Source organism: Tenrec ecaudatus, chromosome 1 (assembly GCF_050624435.1).
Source record: "Tenrec ecaudatus isolate mTenEca1 chromosome 1, mTenEca1.hap1, whole genome shotgun sequence".
NCBI lineage: Eukaryota > Metazoa > Chordata > Mammalia > Afrosoricida > Tenrecidae > Tenrec > Tenrec ecaudatus.
In genome coordinates this window covers 75,931,901-75,954,181 of record NC_134530.1, presented here as the reverse complement: position 1 = coordinate 75,954,181, position 22,281 = coordinate 75,931,901, and the positions used below count along the sequence as shown (strand labels likewise).

The following is a 22,281-nucleotide window of genomic DNA, read 5'->3' as shown; positions in this document are numbered from 1 at the left end:
TTCTTTGTAAAGAATGCTCTTAAAATGTAGTTACTTTTTTACTAACCTATCCATAAATATTTTCCAGGAATCTCGCATCTTAAAATCCAGTTATCACCTCTAAGATACCCATATAATAAGATATGAATTCATTTCAATAAATTTGTGATCAGTTCGATTACTTTGAATATGATCCAACTTTGCAATTTTCATATCATTTTCACTCACATTGAACTTTAGAATAGGAAATTATAACAATGTTTCTAATGAAAGTGTTAAATTTACCCTTGGTAATCTTTCAGGATAACAAAAATCTAATTTCCAACTATATGCTCTCAAACTAGTTTCCATATTTGACTAACTTCATTGTCAAGATTAATAATCTGTTAACATGGCAGATGTTAAATTTCCTTAGACACAAATAGGTGAAATAAGGCTCTAAATATGTACTTTCTAAGTACAAAACAAAACTGAGTTACAGTTGTTGAAATAAAGAATGTAGTTGAAACAAAAGATATCTTAAAAGAGAATACAGTCATAATTTTCTTGGAACAACATCTTCATTGTTTTCTAGAAAATGGTATTTGTGAAAAAGAAATGTCTGAAGTTATTGTTTTTATGAGAAGAGAATTGCCTAGGTCTTTTAAATGGTTAATGAGAAGAAGTAATAGTTAAACACTTGGAGCATTGATTTCTGATTTGAATTCTCTAACACAGGCTAACCCTGGGGGAAGGAAAAAAAAAGCTTGCTAATTAACATTTGATTACTGATGCCACCTTCTCATTCCCCCTGCACCTTCAGGTTTCAAGCTTTTTTTGTTCAAGGAGGATTTTTAGGAGGGTTTTAACTTGCATCTTAGTAAAATAAATCTATGTGCAACTGCAATGGTTGTACAGCATGCTAAGAAAGGGAGAAGAGAAAAGACCTTGGGTGTGAAGTATATAATTAAAACCAGTCCAAATCAGAAGCAGTTGGTTTCTTAACTCTAAGCCTTTCAGAAAACTAAAAGGAAACTGGAACTAAACATAGTTTATATGCCTTATTTTGGTTTAAACACAGGCACAAATACTTCTTTGTTCAATGCAGTATTATTTGGCAATGTCTTAACCAGAGCATCATTTGATAGTATGAAGTACTTAGAGTTCAATGGTTGAGATATTTAAATTTGAATGAGCTCTAGTTCTGTGACCAGCAACCAACAGTTTTGTTTGAGATTGATAAGAGAATGAGAAGGTGGGTGGCTGTAACTTCAAAGTGCTCTTTGTAAGGGTTGTAAGTTGCCATCATTTATTAATTCACAAGTGTGGAAACTAGAGTACTAGCAGAATTATAGCTGTTATAAACCCATGGTAACGTTTGTTTTGTAAATATGAACCAGATTTCAAAATATTTTTAATGCTGAAATAAACTCATAGAACTTACAAATATAATACTTAGTGGCATTTTAGAAAAACCATGGGCTCACTGATACCATTTAGTTGATGAAATAAATACGAGAACTTGTTTAAAAGATGAGTTCTTGACAAGAAAAGAGTATTGATTAGTTTAAAATTACATAAATATGTAATGAAAATAAAAGACTCATCAAAGTGTTACCTAAAATGCTTTTTTATATCTTTATTTCTCACCTCAGGTTGTTGGCAATTTCCCTTTTTAACACTTTTTAACCTTCCTGGTTTCAAATTTTTCTTCATTACTTCCAACATCATAGGATTTCAGAGCTTAGAAATCCAAAAGTGATGCTGTTTTTTTAACATTCTTTTCTAAGAAGGAGTAAGGAAGGCTCTGCCAACTTGCCCACAGTTACACAAATGAGTAGAATTAAGATTCTCATTTTGTCACATCTCCTGGAACTTTGTGACTTTCCCCCCCCCATGATCAGAATCTACCTTCTTTTGGATACTATCTGAATGATATTTAAAATTTATTGTATCTTTTCCAGTAATTTGTTCATAAAGAGAATTTTATATAACTGACAATGTTATCTCTTTTATAATTTTCAACTAAAAATTATAGTAGCTAAAAAATTAATTTGAGGCTAATTGGAGCTTTAAGATTTAACCTATAACAAAGTAACTTTTCCTAATAATTACTAATTTCAGATATCCTGATAAAATTCGATTTGTAAACTTGGAAATCTGAGTCAAGAGAAAAATTTGTGGAGACAGATATACATATTATTTTGTATGGAATAGCTTGTAATAAAATAATCTTTCCTGGAGCTATGTAGAGTATTGAAATTTGGTAGGTATTGAGCAAACAGGAAGTTTGAAGTGGAAATCACGGTTTACCTTTTTACATTAAGTATATTATTTAAATAGATAATTATTAATAATGAAAAGCAAATAAAGGAAGAAATCAGTACCATCTTAATTATGTTCAAATTAACCTGACTTGTAAATTTTTCTTAAGACCCAAGCAATTGAAGCATTGGGGAAGAATCTATCTTTTAGAAACTCTAGAAAATAAATATCAGAAGATCTCTTAACAGTCTAGAACTCTTGATCTAAATACAGTATGGTTTGTATCATGGTTTTAATATTTAGCAGGTAACCAAATGATTTATTAAATTCCTCCAGAACTAACAGAAACATTTGCATGTTTAGCAACCTGAAATCTCATGGATGTAGAGCTTAATGCAAAACAAGAATTGAAAAGATTATGAAGATTCAACATGATCTTCAGCCAATGCTGATCAAAGTAAATGTGTAAGACAAAAAGGCCCTTAGGAAACGTTACCCTGTGAAGTGCCACTTGTCCTCTAATGGAATTTAACACAAGTCTCTAAAGATGAAACTCCATCAGAAGCAGCACAATAATGGCAGCTGGACTTGCCGGCAACAGCAACGCAGCCTGTGTGTGTTTGTTTATCTTAGATCAAGTGCTCTCAAACCAATCAAAATAAGTAAATCAAGCACAGCTTCTCCGCCTCCCTCCTTCCTTCTCTCCTCTCTCTGAGAAAACTTAGCCCTTCATCAGATTCATCATGACTGTAAATTCATCTACATCATTTTATAGATAACTATATGTTTTTAAATTTAGGTTTCTTAGAATACTGAATTTCAACTTTTGCTTTGTGTGCATTTTGGATTTTTTTCCCTTTTCTTGTAATATTGAGACTTAAATTTTTAATTAATTATAGCCATCAATAAAGATTATGGCACTTTTCTGTCTCCATTTGAAAATATCACCACTCATTTTAAGCTTTTGCTTATTATTTGTGTTTTTTCCATATGATGGTAAAATTGCCTGTGTGCACATAATTGATACACATGAAATTAATTTTGAAAAACCAATTTGTTTTCCCTTAAATTGTTGTTTAGTGATTGTTGTTTAACTCAAGAATCTTTGGCTTAATCTCAGAATATTCAGTGAATTTAACCTTTGCATTGGAACAATCAGACATTAGCCTAATGTGCTTTACGCGGTGCCCTCGCCAAGTTCTGTCTGCATTACCCAGTTTATTCGATGACAAGTTGCTTAACAGATGTCGTTCTGGGGAGAACAATGACGCCAAATACTTGTGCAATGGCTAACATTACTCCAACTTTGATCACTTTTGTTCAGCACATCAGTCTGGCGTTGTGCTTTATACTAACATAACTCCGTAACCAGAACAGGCTTTTCAGGCTTAGAATAGCAAAGGAATGTTATTCAATTCTGTGGAGTTACAGATGAGTTCATGAAAGAAGTAAAATACTGTTTATTTCAGAATACCATATTGTATTTTGGAATTAAGATGGAATTTAAAGAATTCCAAAGTTACTTGTTTATATACTCAAAAGTATTTGTGTATACATGAAAAGTATATACAGTCTTGCCACTTTTCAACAATGTAAATATTTGCTTGACTTTAAAAACAAAAAAAAAAACTGATGAAGCTTGGTGCATTTAAATAACATAATGCAAGAGTAACTCTAAGAAAAGTATTTTGTTTTTGTCTTGAATCCTAAAGTCTTCTCATGCGTTTTTCTTTACTCCTTCCTTTTTAAAATCTAATATAAAGTACCATTTTTTCGTAAGAGTACTAATACTTAAGAGTGACAGAGTATCTGTACTAGTGAACATGGTAAGAAATAAGCGCAGTTGCATGTGTATAATAATTAGTGAAAATTATACAAACTTGATATGACTAGCCATAAATCAAATACTACACAGACTGATCACTACTAAGAACTTGTGAAGAAAAGTTGTTTGTTTCAATTGAGTAACGATCAAGCCATGCCCCAACCTCTTCAGTTCTTACTTACTAAATCTTTTTTCACAGGTGTACCTTATAGATAATAATAGATTGAGTTCCAGGTTGTTGTTTTTTATCCTTCTCTAGTGAACATTTATCTCTATTTCACTGAAAGGGCAACTTAGATGTGTTTATGTATAATAAAGAGTAATGTGATACAAAATGCTGTAATTGAACAACATGATAGTTTAGGCTTCTGTGCTTTAAAGACATGAGTGAATGCTGCTTGTTTTTCTTACTGAAATCCTATTATAGAGCATATTATGCTCAACACTTCACTGCCAGTGTCATTTGTTACAGTAGGGGTAATATTGCCAGAACTAACTTGAAAAGCTAAGGCGAATGATCTCAACTTGTGTAATTTAACTTATTTATTAGTAAATAAAGAAGGAAATAAAATTTATATAAACTGTTTAGAAAAAAAGCTAAGACAAGAGACGTCTTAAGTGTATTGGATTGCATAGCATTCAACCTCCTAGAACATTATTCTGATAAAATTTATTTTTTTTATTCCTTTGAATATGACAGTATAATGATACATGCCGAGGAAAATGATCTGTTCTCTTTAAAAAGCATTTACAATGAAAAATATTATTACTTTATTTTTTAGAAGGTCTAAACAGTATATTAATGAATGGCTCTGATGTTAATGAATACACCAGTGATAAATTTAGCATCATTTCTAAGAAGTAACTTGTATTTTATATATTTGAAACATAACATACTATAATAAAAATTAATGACTTTTCCTCAACACCACCTTTTCTCTGCCACATCACAAAACCAAAACAAAACAAAAAAGCCTACAATGCCATCATGATGCTTCAACCATATAGGACAGAGCAGAGCTGCCCTTGTGATTTCTGAGGCTGTAAATCTTTACTGGAGTTGAAAGCCTCATCTTTCTCCTGCCGAACTGTTGGTGGTTTCAGACTGCCGATCTTGTGGTTAACAGCCCAACTCATAATCCACTGAGCCACCAGAGCTCCTCTCTCCCTTATAGGAAGAAGAAATATTTTTATGTGTATCATTGTATATTTTAAATATTAAATACAAAATTTGTCTTTGCTTGTCCTAGGTCAGTGGTTCTCAACCTTCCTAATGCTGAGGCATTTTAATACAGTTTCTCATGGTGTGGTGATCTACCCCCAACCATAAAATTATTTTTGTTGCTACTTCATAACTATAATTTTGCTACTGTTATGAATAGGTAACCCCTATGAAAGGGTCGTTCGACCCCCAATGGGGTCGCGACCCACAGGTTGAGAACTGCTGTCCTAGGTGAACCGTGTATCTGAAGATTCTTAACTGAAAACAAACTTGAAATCAGCCAAAGACTTTAAACAAAATGTGGAGGAGGGATTGGAAATAAGGAATCTTTTCCTGGTTATATCATCTGTCCTTTATAGAGTATCTGCTTTTACATTTTATTTCACCCTCCCCCCAGGGTTCCCCTGGTTCTTATTTTAGTGTCAACCACGGTGTATCTCATAGGTTCACATAAATTGTCATATAAGTCATGTGGAAGCCTTTCAATTACCCTGTGTCTTTTTTATTATAGGTAAAGAGGAATGTGTATGATCTTACAAGTATCCCTGTCCGCCATCAATTATGGGAGGGCTGGCCATCTTCTGCCACGGATGACTCAGTAAGTGTCAGCTAAGAGCTCATTTTTACATCCTCCTTTCTGGCTACTGTCAGTCTTACTGGTTGTGATAGAAAGAATAAAATCTTTGTACAATTGAAATAATTTTGCAAATCAAATAATGTACAATTAAGAGACATTGTAATTATTTGATTCACTTGCAGAGTAGCGCACACATGATGTCATTATCAGTAATGCGTACTGCCCCTGTGGCAAGAACTTGATGCTGTTTCACTAGGACCTCCTAAATTTTTCTCTACTGAGAAGAATATTTTCAGGCATTACTAATGAAAAATTTTAAAACTTTTTCTCTCTAAAGTAGAGATATATTCAAGTCAACCTAATTATTTTATTTACTCTAAATTGCTTTTCCAATAGTATGATGCTTTGGAATAAAATAGGTAAATGTTATAGATAATATTAATAATACTTTATGTTTAGATATTTTTAAAACCTGCTAAGTCTATTCCCACTTATAGCAACCCTATAGGACAGGGTAGAATTATCTCTGTGGTTTCCCGAGAGTATAAGTTTTTTTGCTTTATTTTAATTTATTCTTTTCAAAAGTCAACTTTTCAGTTTTTAAATATTAAACATAGCACAATAGGGTAGATTGTTAGTGAAATAAATATTGATATACCATAATAATAATAATAATGTTGTGCATGTTGAGGTGCAATTGAGTTGGTTTATGTGAGTGCAAGTAAAAAATTATTGATCCATAGTAATGCAAACATTATTAAACAAAAATTTCAAAATTTGAAGCTATTGTTTCTCAATATATCTTCCCGATAAGTCTCTATATTTTTTTCTTTCGCTTTTTACATTTTATTAGGGGCTCATACAACTCTTACCACAATCCATACATATACATACATCAATTGTATAAAACACATCCGTACATTTTTTGCCCTAATCATTATCAAAGCATTTGCTTTCCACTTAAGCCCTTTGTATCAGGTCCTCTTTTTTTATTCCATCCCTCCCCGCTCCCCCCTCCCTCACAATCCCTTGAGAGTATAAGTTTTTATAGGAATAGAAAGTCTCATTTTTTTCCTCACTCAAAAAGTGGCTCGTGGTTTTGATCTGAAACTCAACTTGTAACTCACTACACCAAGACTTCATATTCTTAGATATCTGTCCAATTAAATATAACTACCATAAAAATCTTGGAGGGGATTTATTTTAATTTTTTTAATTTTAATCATCTTATTGGAAGCTCTTACAGCTCTTATAACAATTCATACATCAATTGTATCAAGAACATTGGTATATATGTTGCCATCATCATTTCCAAAACATTTTCTTTCCACTTGAGCCCTTGGAATCAGCTCCCCCTTTTCCCTTGCCCCCTCCCTCCTCCACCCTCCTGAATCCTTGATAATATATAACTTATTTTTATTTTCATATTTTACACTCTCCACTGTCTCCCTTCACTCACATTTTTGTTCATCCTTCAGTGGGCCGGGGAGTATGCCGATCATTGCAATCGGTTCCCCCTTATCCCCTCACTTTCCCACTACTCTCATGGTATCATTTACTCTCATTATTGGTCCTGAGGGGTTTATCTGTTCTGGGTTCTGTGTGTCAAGAGCTCTTATCTGTACAAGTGTACATGCTCTGGGTCTAGCCAGATTGGTAAGGTAGGAAGCATTAAAGAACTAGAGCAGTGGTTCTCAACCTTTGGGTCGTGACCACTTTGGGGGTAGAACAACCCCTTGACAGGGGTCGCCTGATTCATAACAGTAGCAAAATTGCAGTTATGAGGTAACAACAAAAATAATTTTATGGTTAGGGGGTCACCACCACAACATGAGGAACTGTATCAAAGGGTCATGGCATTAGGAAGGTTGAGAGCCACAGAACTAGAGGAAGGTTGTATATTTCATCGGTGCTTGTCCCTTCCTTGGGGCCCTCCTCTGGAGGGATGTCCAATTCTCTACAGATGGGCTTTGGGTCTCTGTTTCTACCCACCTCGTTCTCATCGAAATGGTTGTTGGTTTGGAGTCTTCTGATGCCTGATACCCGATTCTGTTGACACCTCGTGATCACATGGGTTGGTGTGCTTCTTCCATGTGGCCATTGTTGGCTCCCTGCTAGATGGCCACTTGTTTAATTTCAGGCCTTTTCAGACCCCAGATGCTATATCTTGTAATAACCAGGCACCATATGCTTTCTTCACCACATTAGCTTACACACCCATTTTGTCTTCAACAATTGTGTTGGAAAGGTGAGCATCACAGAATGCCAGGTAATGAGAACAAAGTGTTCTTACATTGAGGGAGGACTTGAGTAGAGGCCCAATGTCATCTTCTACTTTAATACTTAACCTATAAATATATGTTCACAGACCTACATCCCTATTGTTATATATTAATATATTTACATATGTACATGCCTATGTTTATATCTCTATGTGTCTTTTGCCTCCTAGTTCTTTCCTCTATTTTTTTTTGGGGGGGGAAGATTTAATCATATCATTTTTACTTACTCACTATATTAGTTTATTTTTACATTGTAAATTACAGAGCGGTACCTATCATTACCCTATTTGTAGTCATTACTCTTTCCTTGAAGTATGCATTTTATCACTTGAGGCCACCTGAAATTAAGTTTTAGCCACTTTTACCTATAATATTGTCTATCCAAATAACCTTCTACAAGTGTTTCATCTTAAATATGAGAATGTTTCAAGAATCCTGAAGCTAAATCTGACTTTTAAAAGAAATAAGACCAAAATAAAATTAGGGCTTTGCAAAAATTTTTGTGATCACAAATACTCAAGTGATGAATATGGCTGAAAATGGAATTAACCTTTCATATTTTGTAGTAAACATTATAGTTTTGTCTGGATTTTAATGAATTCTCCCATTCCAACACCACCACCATACATTTTAATATAAGTGAATTCTTTGTGAAAGAAAAAACAAGTTTTTAAATAATGTGATTATGTAGATACAACTTTTTAGTTTGGTAACTTAACAATCTAATGATTATGTCCTAGAAAAGTACTTTTTGGTTCATGAAACTTTAAAAATTATTAGAATAAAAAACTTTGAAAATGAATGCTAATTGGGGTGGAGGGACGAGGGTTGTGGAGGTTACTGTTTAGTGCTCTGGAGTCAGTTCTGACACATAGTGACCCTGTGTGCAACAGATTGAAAGACTGCCCGGTCCTGCATCATCCTCACAATTGTTCTTAAGGTCCATCTTTGCAGACACTGTGATAATCCATTCTACCAAGTGGCTTCCTCTTGTACACTGTCCCTCTACTTCACCAAGCAAGATCTTCTTTCCCAGGGACTGGTCTCTCCTAATATCATGTCCAAAGAATGTGAGACAGTCTCACCAACATTGCTTCTAAGGAGCATTCTGGGTGTACTTCTTCCAAGACAGATTTGTTTGCTCTTTTGGCAGTCCATGGTAATTCAATATTCTTCGCCATAATTCAAATGCATTAATTCTACTTTAGTACTTTCCCCCCAAAAAAAGAACTGGTTTTAACATGGTTCTTTGAGTTGTTGCTGTGAAACAGATTTCAAGTTACAGTGATATAACTAGAAAGCCCTAGAGGGCTTTCTAGCCTCTGATTTTGGGGGGAGCACATCAACCAGGTCTTTCTCCCAGTGATCTACTTGAGAGGTTCAAACTGCCAAGCTTTTGCTTAGCAAGGGAGCATTTCACCATCATGCCATTATATTATCAGAATTAGTGACTGTCTGGTACTAAGGAGAAGAGAAGAGAAGTGTAGTTAGGTGCTCCGCTATTAACCAGTAAGGCACCAGTTCAAACCCAACAATGACTTCATGGGTTAAAAAAAATGTGCCAGTCTATTTCCATATAGATTATACTACTGGAAACACTACAGGGCAGTTTTACTCTGTCCTGTAGGTTCACTTTGAGCTGGAATCAACTTGACAGTAATGGGTTTGGATTAAACTTTAAGGAGTAGGAATGTAGTTGGATTTTGTTGTTGTTGTTGTTATATGCTGAGTGTAGTAGTGTTTTTCTCCTCTGATTCAGATAAGAAATTTGTTAGAAAATGTGGTACAAAAAAGAAAATGTGGTACATTGACTTGTTTAAAAATACCAGTGATGAGAGTGGCAATGCCTGGAGGGTGGAGAGACTGTAGGGTAGAAAGAGGGATCTGATTACAGGAATCTACGTATAGCCTCATCCCCGGGAGAGGGACAGCAGAGAAGAGGGGCAGAGAGAGACATCAGACAGTGTAATATATGACAAAATAATGTTAATAATAATATATGAATGATGAAGGGTTCATGAAGTAGGGGGGAGTGGGGAGGGAGGGGGAAATGAGCAGCAGATATTCAGGGCTCAAGTAGAAGGCAAATGTTTTGAGCATGATGATGGCAACAAATGCACAAATGTGCCTGACACAATGGATGGATGGATGGATTGTGATAAGAATTGTATGAGCCCCCAATAAAATAATTTAAATAAATAAATAAATGTTTATAAATGATATTCTATTTGAGGAGACATGAAGAAAATAGGAGTTCTGAACGTTTTCTAAGAATTGGCTATAAGGAATAACATTAACAAAGTAAAATAATGAAGGTCTCATCATGTCACCTAAATTCTTGGCGCTCCAGTTAACTCATTGATGTGCAACATTGTTGTAAGGATTTGCTCTCTCTCTCTCTGTCTGTCTGTCTGTCTCTCTCTCTCTCTCTCTCTCTCTCTCTCTCTCTATATATATATATATATATATATATATATATATATATATATATATATATATATATATATATATATATACCTGGATTATCATAGGCACTCAATAAAGAAGAATCACTATTATAATTAACAGTAAGAATGTACACAGGAAATAATTGGCTGGTTTAATAAAGTGAAAGAGACCCTAAAATTTGCTCTAAAATAACCATGGGACAGAGGGAGTCATTGAGAATATTAATAAATCCAGGTTGACCATTAAGTATTCACTCACAGAGTTGGATGAATGGAATAGTGACTTTATTCTCAATATTCCACATATATATATTCCATACACATACAAAGGGGTACCCAAAAATATGGGAAAAATTTTTTTTACAAAACAACATTATCACCTTCAAAGTACTCTCCATTACCCTTAATAACATTTGTCAAATCTGTGATTCCATTCTTGAAAACATTTTCAAACTTAACTGTTTGGATAACTGACAGCATCTCCCTCATTTTTTCTTCAACTTTTCTACAATGTCAAATTGCTGTCCATTCGTGTCCCTCTTAATTCGTGGAAAACAAAAAGAAGTCCACATAGCAAGGTCAGATAAATAAGGTGCAAGAGGCAAGAGAAGCGTGCTTCCTCCCCCCCCCAAAAAAAAAAAAAAACTGGCACACTTAGATGTCTGCGTAAGCAGGTGCATTGTTGTGGCAAAATCAGTCCCCCATCTGCCATAAACCAGGGCTTTTTTGTTGCACACTGTTACGCTATCTTTTCAGAACATGTAAATAGAAAACTTGATTAGCAGTCTGATCTGGTGAACTCCAAATGCACTACGATTTGACATTTTTGTCCATTTGGGAAGTTGACAGATGTCCGGAACGAGGTTTGTCATCAATTTACATTTCACTTTTTTTTGAAACAAGGAAACCACTCATACTCTAGAGTTTTCCCATAGTGCTGTCCTTGTAAGATGTGTTCAACATCATAACAGTTTCTGTGACATTTTTCCTGAACAGACAAATATTCACAGCGGCACGCTGTTTTCTTAAATCAGCCATCCCCAAAACTGAGCTTTGAGAGTAAACACTTGCCCGAAAAAATTCACTCTGACCAGAGAGAACCTTCCCAGACAACACCACTGGGTGCACTAACTTAGAGTGAGTTGCTGGATGCTTGCCTAGTGGGAAAAATGCATACTACAAAGCTTCGCCCAGCAGAGCTTTTTTTCTGTTGGTTTTTTTTTTGGGGGGGAGGGGGCGTACCCCTCATGCGTGTGTGAATGTGTATGTGTGCATGTGCAAACCTTTTATTTTTTTTTAAGTTTCCATAATCACAAGCAAAAATAATTATCTTGTTTAAGACCAATGATATGGAGCGTAAAATGTGTCACACCACAGTGCTTGCAAAGCTCTTGGAGCCCACACTTCCAAGAAAGGAGACTAAAATCTGGACCTGGGACCAGTTCTTTCTGGTCCAATGAAGGCCAACAAAGCAAAACGAGAACAGACCCGAATGTGTAAAATGCAGATGAACAAGAACAATAACTGGAAATAGAAAGTTATAGGTTGATACTAGAAACTTAATCTCTTTTAGGAGCCTTGTTTATGTGCTGGGCTGCAAACCTCAAGGTCAGCAGTTCATAACCACCAGCCACTCTGAGGGAGTCAGGCAGGGATTTCTGCTCCCATAGAAAATTAGTTTCAGAAACCCACTTGGGCAGCTCTGTCCTGTCCTATTGGGTCAGTATGAGTTGGCACTGACTAGATAGCAGTCAGTGAGTGAGAGTCTGCTAGAAACTCAATTTCCCTCTTTGAAAATACAGGTAGTGCACATAGCAACCAAATCTCTTAACTGACAGAATCAGAAACAACTTTGCCTCACTCTAAGATAGCTACAGACTGTGCCGCTCTGAATGTGTGTGTCTCTCTACAGCACTGGGAAGAATCGAGTCTCCCACCATTAGGCCTCTGAAAGAACTCACTATAAATCTTCTGAATCTCCTATTCAAGGAATTTGAGCCATAATTTTTCCCATTGCACTTATTGTTCCACTTCATGCAAATTTCTGTTCTAGTTTTGCCCTGCTGATCATATCTGAACCAATTTGAATCACTGAGTAAGTGCTTATCATGTGCAGTTTCTGAGAGTAAGTCAAATTCATTGAAATAAGAAACCCCGAAGGCACTTTGAATTAGGCATTGGGCTATAGCACAGCTCCTTAAGTCTGCTGAAATCATTAGAGTAAGTTAATGCATTCTTTTATAAGGTTCATGTCTCACTGATTTTTATATGACATTTTAATTCTTAACCAAAGTTATAATGCAGTTTTATTACTATTGGAAAATCAGGAAACCCATGAAAGCTTATGGTATCCAAGACAGATATTCTACCTGGTGCCATAGCTAAGTCACAGCAAACACAAGAGGGAATCTCCATTAAGAGGTTTGTTTTTGTTTTGTTTTGTTGTTCCTCATTGTTTATATTTGCACCTTGTCCCAGAACCTGTGAAGTGGCGCCTGCCCACGCCTCCCAGGGGCAAATGTTGCCACATTTGCAGGATGTTGCCTTGAGCTGCCTGACTTGATACATACAACAAAGATGTTTAGGGCCAGCCTGCTTTAAACTAGTGCTATTCCAGATCCATGCAGGCAAAAATGTCTTATAACTGTAGTCTTCTTAGGATATCCTAGCCAAATAAATGTCATTAAACCTTTCTTCCATTTAGGACCATTATAAAGCTGGTGCTTGTAATCTACATTGTTGCAGGCGGTAGTGTTTTTTATACTTATTGAAATCACTCAAGTGGAGGCATCTGCTACAAAACAAGATAATCTTCACAGCTTAGGGCATGAATTGAGTACAGCTGAGAAATGTCAGCTGTGTAAACAGCCTGAAATGTGTTACCAACAAAAATATAATTAATTTCTTTCCAAGACAGTGTGCCATAACTTAGTCCTTAGGATGGTTTAACTTTCAGAGACAGCACCTGAACATTTTATTCTTGGTGCCAGTGTAGAGGATTGGTTCTAAAGGTCATTTGAAGTGAAGTTAGTTTGCACTTTTCCTTCTCAATTGCAGAGATTTGTTTGTCTTTGAATATACAGTAGCCTTAGATCACATGACTTCCATGAATTTATGGGAATATCTTTGATCAAAAAGTTAATGGGAAAAAAGTTAATATGGATTTCTTATAAAAATTATATTGTGGTGGCAAATAGCTATAAATTTAATAAATTGTACACTTGAATAAATGTCATAATAAATTATACTGCAATAAACATTTTAAATTTTAATGTAAAGTGAGGATAAAATACTTTTTTTTCTGCTGCATAAGAACTATTTTGTATGATATATAAGATCTTTTCTTCAGTGTTGTTCTCAATAGCCTTTGACTTAGCAAATAGGATATAAAAATAGAATTCTTATAATGTTATTAGATTACTTTATAATATTGAGTTTCTTATTATCCTGATAGGCTTCATTCACTCTTTTGGCATTTTCAAGCTACTCAGAGAAGTCAACAATCATTTCAACCTCCCTTCAGATTAAAATATCTTCTTTGCTTTTACTTGTCCTCTAAGGGGGTGTGGGATACTGTATGAATTGTCAATAACTCTTTCAGTTCCCTTTACACTCTTTCACCAGGGAAATAGGTATCTAAAGCTTCAGCAGTAGGGGAATGCTTTCATGCTGTGACAGTTCAGCTGTGAGAACAAGGAGTTGCAAAGAGATGAAATTTCATTTTACACTTTAGCAAGAATGCTCATGGTTTCCAGAGAGTAGAGATAATTTTAAAACTCTGCATTATATTTAGATACCTTATTATAAGGCAGATAGTTTAAATTTATGTAATTTCTAGAATTCTGAAGGTTTTTAACAAAGAATATGACTTCTTCAATTTTAGTACTTTTTAATGTGCTTTCATTTGATTTTTAATTTCTTTTTAGTTTACTAATGGTTTCACATTAATACAAAAAATTTCAAAGGACAGCTAGAGAAGACAGTGTAAAGTATTAAAATGAAATGCGGAAAAACCTAGAGTTAGAAAGCCTAAAAGGAAGAACATACTTAGCTAGCATATCTCAAGCTGAAAGAATTTATGAAAAAATTCAAGTCTCAAGTTGCAATATTGAAGGGTTCTGTGAGTAAAATATTGAATGATGAAAGAAGTGTCGAAAGAAAGCAGAAGATTACAGAGTCAGTGTACCAAACAGAACTGGTTGGCATTCAACTGTTTCAAGAGGTAGCATATGATCAAGAAATAATGGTACTGGAGGAAGAAGTTCAAACTGCACTGAAGGAGTTAATGAAAACAAGGTTCTTAGTAATTGACAGAATCCCAATTGAACTATTTCAACAAACTGATGCAGCACTGAAAGCAGTCAACAATCCCAAGAAATTTGGAGGACAGCTACCTGGCCAACCAGCTGGAAGAGATCCATTTTTGTATCCACTCCTAATTAAGAGGACCCAACAAAACTTGGAAATTATTGAATAATATCATTAATATCAGATGCAAGTAAAAGTTTACAACAACAGTTGCAGCAGTGCATTGACAGGGAGCTACCAGAAATTCAAGCTGAATTCAGAAGAGGGATGTCATTGTTGATATCAGATGGATCGTGGCTGAAAACAATTCTAGAAAGATGTTTATTTGTGTTTTATTGACTCTATGAAGGCATCCAGCTATGTGGATCATAACAGCATTAAGAAGAATGGGAATTCCAGAATACTTCTTTGTGTTCATGCTGTGCCTGTACATGGACCAAGAGGCAATCATTCTAACAGAGCAAAGGAATATTGCATGGTTTAAAATGAGGAAAGGTATATGCAATGGTTGTATCCTTTCACTGTATTTATTCAGTTTTTTTTATTGAGAAAACACTCTAAGAAACTGGCCTATATGAAGACAAATGTGGCATCAGAATTGGAGGAAGACCTTTTAATAACCTATGATATGCAGATGACACAACCTTGTTTGCTTAAAGTAAGGGGGACTTGAAGCATTTGCTGATGAAAATGGAAGCCTTTAGTAAAAAGAAAACCAAAATCTTCACAACTGCACCAATAGAAAACATCATGATAAGTGGAGAAAAGATTGAAAGACCAAGCATTGTTTCATTATTTTAATCCTGTGGTAGTTAGGTTTTATGTCAGCTTGCCTAGGCCAGCATTCTCCAATGATAGAGCTAACATGGAGTGGTCAGCTCCGCGATGGATTGTGCTTCTGTGAAGCAGCCAGCAGTTGCGGGATGAATAGAATACTATTTCCTTAATCTGGTCACAGCCGTTTTACAAGGGGGGGCGGGTTTCATTTGGGGTGTGCCTACTCTTAGTATAGCTTGATACTGTGTAGAAGCTAGCTTGCTTCTGCTAAATCTAGATCCTTCATTTGGTTCATCAACCTCCTGTTAAATTGCTTGCCAATCCCAGGAGTCATCAACAGACTGCTGACCTTGGATTCACACAGCTCTGCATCTGCCAGCCTGTGGTCTTCCTGCTTTATTTTCTTGCTTACTGTTTGTCAACTTCTGTGGTATAATTGAGGAGAGCCCGTCAAGCTGACATCTGACCCACATACTTGAACCAGACTGTACGTACCCACTTCTACAACTTTATGAGCCATTTCTTGATCTAAATCTCTTTCAATACACGGAATCCAGGATAACCCCGCAGAGGCAGTAATAGACTTAACGATTCTGTAAGCATACAGGAAGGGAGGGAGGGGTGGGAAGAGGAGAGAGGGGCACTGATAGCAGTGATGGATATATAACCCCTCTCGAGGGGGGTGAATAACAGAACTGTGGGTGATGGGATACAGCAGATGGTGTAACATATGAAAACAATAATAATACATAATTGATTAAGGGATCTCTATAGTGGGGGAGGGAGGAATACAAGAATTACATCAAGGGCTCAAGTAGAAAGAAAAATGATTTGAAAATGACAATAGCATCTGTACAAGTTTGCCTGATGTAACTGACTTACAGATTTCTATAATATTTGTAAGAGCCTTCCCCAATAAAATGATCAAAGAAAAGGGAAAAATAACACAATTTTAGAAATTCATGATTTTAGAATCACAGGTCTTTGTGCATGTGCTAAGAATCAGAAAGCTACTACTTATTAAATATTTTCGTGTTCAAAATGTGAATTTAAAAGAACCATGACACTATAGCACACACCATTTACACTATAATACAAAGTATAGCCCTTCCCCTTTATTTAAATAAGAAGGAATTTGTACATGATGGGATGTAATTTGCTTTGGTCCTACTAATGGGGTGTCATTTTCTTCTGTAAATTCTCCCAGAATCTTTGGGTTAGCAGTATCAAGGACTGTTTTTTTGTAGACCAGACCGTCTGATTTATAGGAGTTCCTGTCCTAATGGAGACCCTCACCACTTACCACATGTAACATTGTGCTTACTAACTAAATTCATTAGTCTCCAATGTTTCTCCCTTGAACTATAGTCATCTCAACTACTGATGCAAGGATATTATTTATAAAATGCCACATTATTACACTGAGCTTCACTTATCTTCAATGGCCACTCAATAGCTGCTTACTTATACGTGGAGTTGTATGCTTCCATTCAAGGCCCTTCATTATTTTGGTCTAAAATTTTTCTTCCAGGTTTATTTCCCCCATACTAGTCCAGAGCATATGCTCGATAAATGTTTGTTTAGAAAATGGTCGACTTTTACCCTATATGCTCCTCAGCTTTTGTTAAATAGCCATCTTGCTGTCCGTTAAGTGTGCTAGGTGCTTTCCTCTCACAGTGCTACTTACCTAACTATTCCTCTGACCTAGAATACTTAAAATAATTATCTCCTGCCTTTAAGACCTTTCTTTAAGCAACTTTGCCTGTATCTCTATATTCCCATGCTATCTTCCCTAAACTCTGAGAAATCAGTTTAGATTTCTATTCATCTATTTATAATCTTCCAATTTGTCCTGACTGTAGTCCACATGAGGAACAACTCAACCAGTCTCTCTGGGTCTCAGCCTTTATAACTGTAGAACATGCTACTTAGTCATGGACCTATTGTAAAGATGAAAAGAGCCAATAGTTTAAAAATAGTTGCACTTAAGTTCTTGTGAAAATTAAAGGAGTCACTACGAGAAGAGTAATGTATAGTAAGTTCTAGTTTTGTTGTTTTTTTCATCTCTCTACTTTTTCCACTGGGACATTTGTGGAACAATAAAGGTCAATAACTACCCTGCCCTAACGTTGCAGCGATAGGGCTTGCTCCTCAGAGTATTGTGGGAGACAGATGTATAAACACGTGATGAGAACTTAAGTTTATGTAAATGCAATGGAATTATAGAAGAGGGAGCAACCAGTTTTGCTAGGTGAAAAAAATGTCTTCTCAAAGAAATAATATATCTGTCTGTATATTATGTTCTTCGATTTTATGGATTCAAAAATGGAAGTATGAACTTTTCTCATCTTCTTGTGCTGTGCAGAATTATACACACACACACATTTACTCCTTTGGATTGTTTGGATGTCTTCTCAGTTGACATCACTGAAAATAAAATCTTAAGGGTGCATTTTTATTATTATAGTAACTTGACTTAGAGAATCAGGTTATTTTCTTTCTAGTGAAAATTAAATGATCTGGACTAAATATTTCGCTAATGGAAAATACAGTAATAGATAAAGAAGATAGGGGAGTTCTACTGAACTGATTTTTCAGCTGTGTCTGTATATACAAAAGAGATAACAAGCAAGTAGGACCAAATTCACTGAGTGCAAACATTATTTGGATAACTTAATGTAGAAGTTTCCATTTCCTCAGTTGTAAAATAAGAACAGTATTAACACTCATTAGAGGCCTTGTGAAGGTTAAATAGGATAATATATGATGTTGAACTCTATGAAATTGCCTTGAAAATTATTATGAATTAGGTGAAGGTTTATAGGACACATACTCAGTTTTACATTCAACAATTCATATATATTTTGTGTCCTCCCAATGATTGGACTCTCTTCCTTATCCCATCCCTTATCCCACTTCCTTCCTAAGTTTTCTGTTTTCCTTCCTTCTTCTTTCCTAGCCTACTTAACTTTGTCCTGGAGAAAGTTCTGCCCATTTGCTTTGTGAGTGATTAATAATTCTAGCACTGGGGCGAGTTTGGTTCCTGCTTGAAGGGTAAAGTCATAGTTGAAGGGTTCCACCAGTCTCTGTCTGACCAGTACTCCTGATAGCTTTTATGATTTTGTGTATTGTTCCACATTTTTCTCTCATTCTGCCCACGACCTTCTCATGTGAGCCTTTTTAGAGCAGATGGTGGTAGTAGCCAGGTACCATCTAGTTCTGATCTCAGAATCATAGAGACTGATGTTGGACTAAATGTTTCTATCTTTCCATTTTTATCACTATTCTTTCCTCTGGACAGAGCCGCCATATATACTCTAGTACAAGCCGATCGAACTATTAGCTGAGGCACCTAATAGTACCACAAAAACTTCATTTAAAATGTGCTGAAAAACTCGGCTTATACATGAGTATATATGGTATGCTATGCCAGTTTCCCTTGTGCCCCATGACTATGGTCCTGATCCCTCAGGGCAAGCAAGTCATTCCTTCTAGTCGTGTTATGTCTAAGAAATATTAATAATTTTGTCTTTTATATGTTCTACCACATTTATGGACATATTCACAATGGAGATAAAATCATACAACTTTCATCTGTCAAATCTCTCTATTTGTGGGTATTCTTCCACTCTTCCTCCATTATCTGTTAGGGACACATATCTAATTATCTACTCATACTACACTGAACTTGCCTAATCTTTCAAATTCCCTTTATCTGAAGAATAAAAAGAAATGTTGAATATCAAATGCAGGTTTAACTAACAGGAAAGCATATTACTATAATGCAGGATTTTGCAATTGCAGCAGTTAGCCCATATTCCTACTCACTATGTTTCTGTGACGTATATTTTATTGAAACACAGTCATGTCCATCTGTTTATGTATGACTGCTTTCACACTATAATAGCAAGGTTATGTAGTTGCAACACAGAACATATGGCCCACAAAGCCTAGAATATTACTATCCAGTGCTATGATGCATGTCATTTAGTAGACATTTAACAAACATTAACTCCTTTTCTCCTGAGTAAGCAAACAAACCAAAGCACAAAGAAACAAAACCTGTTAGTGTGGAGTAGATTCCAACTCATAAGGACTATAGGACAGCGTAAAGCCTGCCCTATGGGACTTTCAAGGCTGGAATCTTTACTCTAGCTGTCCAGCCTCATCTTTTTCTAGCAGAGCCACTGGTGGGTAGCATCTGAGTGCTTAACCAGTGCATCACTAGGGCTCTTCTTTGCCTTGAGTAAGCACCTTCTTTATATCACAGACACCTGCAGAATCAGATGCGGTCTTTGAATAGCTCTAGGGTCATCTTATGCTATTCAGTTACTTTGTTAGCCTCTGCTAGGGCCGGCTGATTCAAGCAATCTTTGGACATTTTTGCTGACTTTTTCTTTATTTGGCAAGGTCATAGATAATGTTGCTTCTGATGGTGGTGAGACTCAGTAGCGTCAGAAGTTCATTGCCCTTGTCAACATGTAGAGTCTTTTATAAATAACACAGGCAGGCAATGACTAAACAGACAGGGGGGCAGGAGGGAGCTCTGAAAGCAGTAGGAGCAACTTTGAGTTTAAAAGGAAAGAAAAGTTGTGAAATGACTAGAAACTTGAACAGAAAGAGAAGTTCAGGAGGGTAGATGAAGAGCCAATGGGACATCATCCTAAGTAAATATGGAGAGCATACATAGAAGCCAGACAGTCCTCCATCGGAAACTTACAAGTTTATTTAAATCATTTCTCCTCGGTCAGGGTCAGGGTCAGGGTTAGAAAAAAAATAAAATAATAAAATAAAAATCATTTCCCCTCTTTTTCCTAGTCCTATAAACAACTCGAAGATTAGGTAAGATATATGAAATGGCTGTTTTTCAGATATTAGACAACCAGTACCCAGAACTAAGGTGCCCTGGTGGGCCTCATGGCTGCTAACCATAAGCTCAGTATTTCAAACCCATCAACTATGCCATATTGACACTAGATGAGGCGTTCTGTTCCTTTAAAGATGTATAGCCTCGGTCCTGAGGGAACAGTTCTTTTCTGTTCTATAGCGTTGCTGTGAGTTGGAATTGACTCCACAGCACTGGATTAGGTATTGGCTTTTGAGTGATCCCTGTAAGGAAGAAAAAATGAAATGTGCCTAACATTGGTCTTATATTCTGCCTGGAGGAAATTTCTGAATCCCTTAGCAGTGAAGGGAAACCAAATCAGAGCTTGGCATTTCACTAAGTTCAACAGCAGAGAGATTGTAGTTCCAGAAGCTGTCGCAGCTACAAAGAAGAATACCTACAGAGATACTCTGCATATAATTCCGAGTCTTTAGCCAAATGCCAATCTGTGTATGTATACAGTAAAATTCCAGAGGGTTGGGCAAAGAACATCTGGGAAAAGGAACTGTTTAACGGGGAGCTGTAAGCCAGAGAATTCCCAGAGCTCACAAAGAAAAGAAGAAAGGGATAAGTAGTAGTCTAAAATCAAGAAAGGGTCTGCTTCAGTGTTTATCCTACCACATAGGTATTCGATATGTATGCAGAACAAGTAAGCTGAAAAGCTACGTGAAGAAGAAGGCGGCATCAGGATTGGAGGAAGGCTCAGAAATATCCATGCAGATAGCACAACCTTGCTTGCTGAAAGCAAGGAGGGCTTGAAGCACTTGCTGATGAAAGTCAAAGACTGGAGCCATCAGTGTGTATTATAACTCAGTGTAAAGGAAATAAAAATCCTCATAACTAGATCATTGGACTATATCATGGTAACCAGAAAAAAAAGACCAAAATTGTTAAGGATTTAATTTTGCTTGGGTCCATAGTCAGTAGTACTCATGTAAACAGCAGTCAAGAGATCAAATGATGTATTACATTTGGCAAATCTGGTACCAAAAAAAAAATTCTGTACAGCGTTGAAGATCAAGGGTGTCATTTAGTGCTCTTGACCCGAGCCATGATGTTTCAGTGGCCTCATATACATGTGAAAGTTGGACATTGAATAAGGAAAAACCAAAGAAGAATAGATGTATTTCAATTTTGGTGCTAATGAAGATATTGAAAGTGCCATGGACAGCCAGAATGCTGCTTAGAAGTGAGGATGATGAGACTTCATCTCATGTACTCTGGACATGTTACCAAGAGAGACCAGCCCCTGGAAAAATGACATCATGGAGGTTCAGTAAAAAAGAAGATCCTCCTAATGAGATGGATTGGCACAGTGGCTACAGCATAACAATTGTTAGGATGGAGCAGGAATGGGCAGTGATGTTTATAATGATGTTCGCATTCTTTTGTACACGGGGCTGCTGTAAGCCAGAACTAGCTTAACTGCACCTAACAGTACCTAACAACATGATACTCTATGTCAGTAAAGCTATTATGAAAAAGGAAAAGAAAAGAAAGGACAAAGATGAAAAGGGATAACATAATCCAATGAAATTGATCCCAGGAATACAAGAATGGTACAACATTGAAATATTAGCCAATTCAATGAACTTCATTAACAATACTAAAAAGAAAGTATGCATGATGAGCTTAATAGTTCCATAAAAAGCATCTAGTAAAATTTAGCACATTCATGATAAGAATCCATCAGCATGGTGAAAAGACAAAATGACACAGCCACATTGGGAAACAC

The 22,281-nt window shown here is 36.0% G+C and overlaps 1 protein-coding gene across 1 annotated transcript in view; it reads left to right on the top strand.

The window, feature by feature from the left end:
- Positions 1-22,281, top strand: part of FAF1 (Fas associated factor 1) — a 504,460-nt gene that overhangs the window by 271,717 nt on the left and 210,462 nt on the right. Inside the window, exon 8 of the mRNA XM_075555846.1 lies at positions 5,782-5,868. Within this exon, the coding sequence (XP_075411961.1) occupies positions 5,782-5,868 (87 nt within the window). The remainder of the gene's footprint in view (positions 1-5,781; positions 5,869-22,281) is intronic.